The 5415-nt window shown below is 32.9% G+C and overlaps 1 protein-coding gene across 1 annotated transcript; it reads right to left on the bottom strand.

The window, feature by feature from the left end:
* Positions 1–415: 415 nt before the first annotated feature.
* LOC107957449 (putative leucine-rich repeat receptor-like serine/threonine-protein kinase At2g14440) lies at positions 416–4819 on the bottom strand. Its single transcript, XM_041112241.1, is given in 8 exon segments — positions 416–678; positions 788–859; positions 2929–3000; positions 3118–3186; positions 3267–3338; positions 3423–3558; positions 3779–3821; positions 3823–4819. Coding segments are annotated over 8 exon segments (945 nt in total). The 5' UTR covers positions 4264–4819; the 3' UTR covers positions 416–638.
* Between the last annotated feature and the right edge of the window lie 596 nt (positions 4820–5415).

Here is a 5415-nt window from a genome sequence, read left to right as displayed (position 1 = left end):
TAATTTCATAAAATTCTTGATAATAAATTTTCTTATATGAATTTATACAATTTAAAATAATTAATATTAAATATAATTTAATAATGATATATAATTTCATAAAATTCTTAATAATAAAATGTTCTTATATGAATTTACTAAAATCAAAATATAACTTGAGAATTATAATCTGCATAAACACTCAATCCGAGTTCCAAACATACGTGCCAAGGAAGACGATTATTAAACGTGTCATTGTATTATTTTGGCTTGTTTCATGTTTAAGTTGATAAGAGAATTCTTGGACCGCCAAGATTTACATAAATTAAGTAAAATTTAGTTTCAACTGTATCGGTTCAAAACAAGTAAGATTTGCCAGTCCATGTTTTGCTGGCTTTTAAGTTTAAAACAAATGGCATATAGCTGACAATTTTCATCGAGGAAAACAAGTAGTCTGTTCTACCCAAAATATCTCAAGAGTTTTAAACAAAAGGTAGTTAGTTAGATGTAAACACGCCTTTTCTGAAACCTACAAATGTCAATAGCTAGTTCTTAATTACAAGCAGATCATCCTCCTTGCATATGGGCACCTAGTTCACCAAACTGATCATCAGCTTCCACAGTATCCTCAGACAGGCGAACTGCATCCAGCTTCTGTTTCAAGAAGGTGATGGGGATAAAAACTGATTTCCAGAAGTCCTGAAACAAATTAAAATGTAGATTAATCTTGCAGTTTTATAGTTCAGAAGAGTTAAAGCTTGAAGTTTATAAGCTAAGAATGACATGACTAGTGTAAATTTATACTTACCTCAAGTCCAGTCCTGGTTTTCCTACAAGACTATCCGGTATTCGCCCAGTCAGATTATTGTTTTGTAAGAATCTAGAAGACAAAAAAAAAAAAGATTAAGTAAAACAACCTAGATGGAAAGGAATGCTTGTAGGAAACAATATGTGTGTGTAGACATAGATGGCATTTGTCATGATATCTACAAAATTGTATACCTATAGTAAAGCTTTCATATGTTATTACAATGATAGGTGGATGTAATTAGAAAGCTACTGGAGAACAGAGACATGTTTCAGCTTTTTATTTTGCATGGTTATGTTGCAAATTGAACTCAAATCAGCAAACATCAAATAAGTTTTACGGTTTGCCACAACTAAGAACAAAACCCTTAACTACCTATGTTAAGCAAGGAAGTGAAGGACCACAAACCATATGAAACGATAGCTCTTCCTGCCAATATATAGGACACACTAATTGCCAGTCCTACAGAACTCATGTTTTAGCTAAAAGGAGTTAGGTAAACTAAGAAGGGTGAATTGGTTAATTAGAAGTTTCGAGCTATTTTAAACCAAATGAGTTTCTCCATAAAACTAAAGGGATAGGCAATTCTAAATGAAATTAAAGATCAAACTCAAGATTTACCAACATTTAGTCCTTTTCCAAAGACACCTATGATCTCCACCTTGGCTCTGTCACCAAGAAGTTCAGTCCACTAGTTTTTCAATATTACTTCCTTTTCAAGGTTAAGATATAACCTTCAGAAATTCAACTCAAATACTTGGTTTTACCCAAATCTTAAAAGTGCGCTCTAGAGGTTCAGTCCCCTTATATTTACAAACTCAAGATGATATGCATAGATTTTTTACCTCACAGAGGTTGGTTTGTGTAAATATTTGGTACAAAGAGATAATATAATACATTACGGTAAAGTAAAAGAGATGAAGAATTTAAAGCTTTAAGACTGGTTGAAGAATTGAATCTATGACTCCTGCAATTGAAATCTCTTCAAGTGAACAGGGTTGGGAAGGCCCTGTTTATGTTGAAGACTCAACTGTTGGTTTTGCTCCAAATTCAACCCTTGGATTGCTGTCAAGTGATGAAGGAACAATCCCTTCCTTTAAGGTATCAAGTTTTTTTGCTTTCCAGCCAAAAGGTGATTCTATTTGTATAAAGATCGATCCTTCTTAACAGAATATCAATCTTTTTGCTTCTCAAGCAAAAAGAAATATTCTGTTAAATTGATCCCTTGTGCTTGTCAAGCCAATTTTAAAATTCAAAATATCTGAGAATCCATCGATTCAATCTCGTTGGGCTTGACAACCAAAGGGACCATTCTGCGTGAAAAAGGATTATCATTTCCACCACGGATTCAATCCTTTTCCTCAAATATAAAATTCTAAACAATTTTATCTTTGAAAAATATTGACTTTTAACTTAGAAAACATTTGAAAAAAGATTAGTTCTTTGAGAACTTTGTGTTTTGAGAAATGAATCAAGTTCAATATATTAAAATATTTTCAGGTGTTCTTCAAAGCAAATAGCACAAATCATATACCTTAAAATAACACTTACAAACTTTTCAATATACTCAATCAAGCTATTTAGCTGAATGTTTTGTCATTTCAAAATAAGGGTCAATCCAAGGGTAACATTATGCAATTTATGCCTCCATTAACAAGGATATTTTTCAGGTCATGTTATTCTCCATTAATATAGGAAAGAAACCATGGTGCAAAAGACCAGGTACATGGGTCCAACAATAATAAGCTCAAGGGTCAGGATCAAGAAAGGATGACAAGACACAATGTTTTAAGTCTAGCACATTCATCTCCCACCATTTTATGATGCAATCTAAAAGAATTACTTGGGGCAATATAGTACGAATCTGATTGACAGATCAAGTGTCAAACATAAAATAACAAAATATCTTTGATCCAAATTTTTCATGCAACTTGAATCTAACAAATTAGCCAATATCCTCAAGAGGAATTTAATTGTTTTAATACTGATTTACCCTAAATATAAACAGAGTTGAATCAGTTTAGTATCTAACCTGATTAAAGATTATAATGCATTAGTCACACTAAAGTGGTTGTTATTATTTAAAACTTTATCAGAAACAAATTCATTAAAACAAACTGTATTGTGTAAGAATGATTTACAGTTCACGCAAGCTTCTCACTTCTCCAAGTGATGAGGGAATATCTCCATTGAACTGATTATCTTCCAAATGCCTTTAACAAAAAAAGGTAGCATATTAATGTAGTCAGACAATTCTAAATGAACCCTTGTACCAACTACTTAGGTAGCCAATTAAGTAAAAGAGAAAAAACATGATAAAAATAACTTACAACACTTCTAGTAGCCTTAAAGAACTGAGATTAGGTATTGTTCCTGATAAACTGTTATTACCGAGCCAACTGTTGAGGGAAAGGGAAATTCAATTAGAATGTTATTACCTCTGAAATTCATCACTTGAAATATAGTTTTAATATCATACATGCCAGTCAGTGCAGTTAAATTAGCAATGCTTGAAGACAATGATCCTGAAAGACCCATACTAGTCAAGTTCCTGAAAACAAACAAAAAACAAGTTGTCTGAGCAAGAGTAGACGACGCATAGACAACAAAAATAAAAAGCATCTTAACTACTCACAAAGTAACCACACGAATTCGTTCACCCTCAGAACATGTAATTCCAGTCCATGTGTAATAAAGGGGCAGGCAAGGATCACCATTCCAATCAAGTGGAGGGTTCCGCAAACTGCTTTTCATTGCGTTTAAAGTTATAACTGCAACAAGAAATTGGGATCCTTTTCAAACAAACAGTATGAGAAGTGAAGAATCCAAACAGTAGTAGCCACTTGTTAACCCAAAAGTTCATTCTTGACATAAAGAGTGCAGTATAACCAGTAACAGACAATCACCACTAAATCAGTTCGAGCATTTACCAAGGAAAAAATTTTCAATTTGATTTCACACAACAGAAGTTGAAATCAGTAGCAACCATACCATCCCTTGTATGAGTTCTTCCTCCTAGGCGAAGAATTTACTCAAATCTCCCCGGCATTGATTAAAGGACTAGCATTCGAATTGGCAGCGGAACTCAAAGTAATCTTTGTTTGACCTTCAAGTGGCCATCTGGTTGCAAAGACCGCAGCTCCTGCTGAAGTCACTTCCAAATTGCTAATATACCTTACTTCATTTATGTGTACGCGAAGCACTCTTGAGCTTGAAAGCATTGAATCACGATTATCCGCAAAATACAAAGCAATGTAGTAAGTTGAGTTCGGAAGTGACAAAGGCGGCCATCTCAACTCCAGGGGTTCCAACTGATCTGTTGAAAGTGCGCTTTCAAATATTTTTGAAGGGGGTATATTCCAGAACCCAGAAACAGATGGAGTGTTATTGCTTGCTATAACAGAAACATTTTCTGCATATGGCTCCCAATATCGATCAAAGAGATCATCAGGGTAACTGGTCAGAGCACAAAACATTTATATTCAGCAATATCAAAGAAAGCGTGCTAAGAAAATGAAACTCCAACTTCAGACTTAACAAGTTTTCAAAGTGACAACAACGATATTGACAGATATTTATTTAATTTTTCAAGAGTGTCGACTGGTTGAGAAGGCCAATCGAAAGAGTGACAGATAAGTTGTAAAGAAAAAGAAAAGAAGGGAGAAGGTAGAAGGAAATCAGTCGAAACTTGAGCAAATGGGCAGAAGGTAGAAGGAAGGAAGACAATAGGAAAGGCAATCGGGAGGGTAAAACAGAGAGCAAATCGACAGAAAGCAAATCGGCCAAAAAAGAAAAGAAATGAAATGGGGGGAGCAAGCTTGAAGGAACGGAAGAGGAACACAGGGGATCGGGGAGGGTAAAACAGGGAGGGTTTGCTGAAGTCGTTCCTAATCTGGGCAAAATGGGGGGAATAGAAATCGGTGATTTTCACCGATTAGGAAAGTAACCGATTACACCCGTATTACCAATACTTTAAACCAAACACGGGATAGAGAGGGATTAGGTGGGGTCCACCGATTAGGGGTGTATTGGCTTAGCCAATACACCAAACCAAACATGTTGTAAAGTGAGAAAAAAGAAAGTGAATTTAGATACCAGAATAATATATATATATAGTTTCAAAGTGAACTTAAGCCTTATAATATCATGCAATATATTAAAGTATACTTTTAACTACAAAAGCAACATATTCTAAGACAATATTAACCCATTTAATCATAACTTTATTTAATTTTCAAAAATCTTTATTCTTTATTCTTATTTAATACTTAATGTACCCAAATTTTCACTAATCCAAGTATCTTAAGTTAAGCATATTTATTATTTTCTTACTACTTTTAATTATTCTTATTTTTGACCTTTCAATATAAACTATTTTGTATAAAATGTATGCAAGTCAACTATTATTACTTAGTAATTTTTTATTTATTATGTTTTAGTTTTTTTATCATAATATATTAAAATAAATAAATTTCACTATAAAATTATTTAATATATTTTTTATTAATAAATATAATCAACCCGTATATCACTATAATAATATTATATAAGAAAAGTAAATAAAAAAAATCTTGAGCTTAGACTTAGATTTTTTTTATTTTTTTACTTTTATTTAATGTTTCTATAAA

Source organism: Gossypium hirsutum, chromosome A05, assembly GCF_007990345.1.
Source record: "Gossypium hirsutum isolate 1008001.06 chromosome A05, Gossypium_hirsutum_v2.1, whole genome shotgun sequence".
Lineage (NCBI taxonomy): Eukaryota > Viridiplantae > Streptophyta > Magnoliopsida > Malvales > Malvaceae > Gossypium > Gossypium hirsutum.
This window is presented reverse-complemented; position numbering and strand designations above follow the sequence as displayed.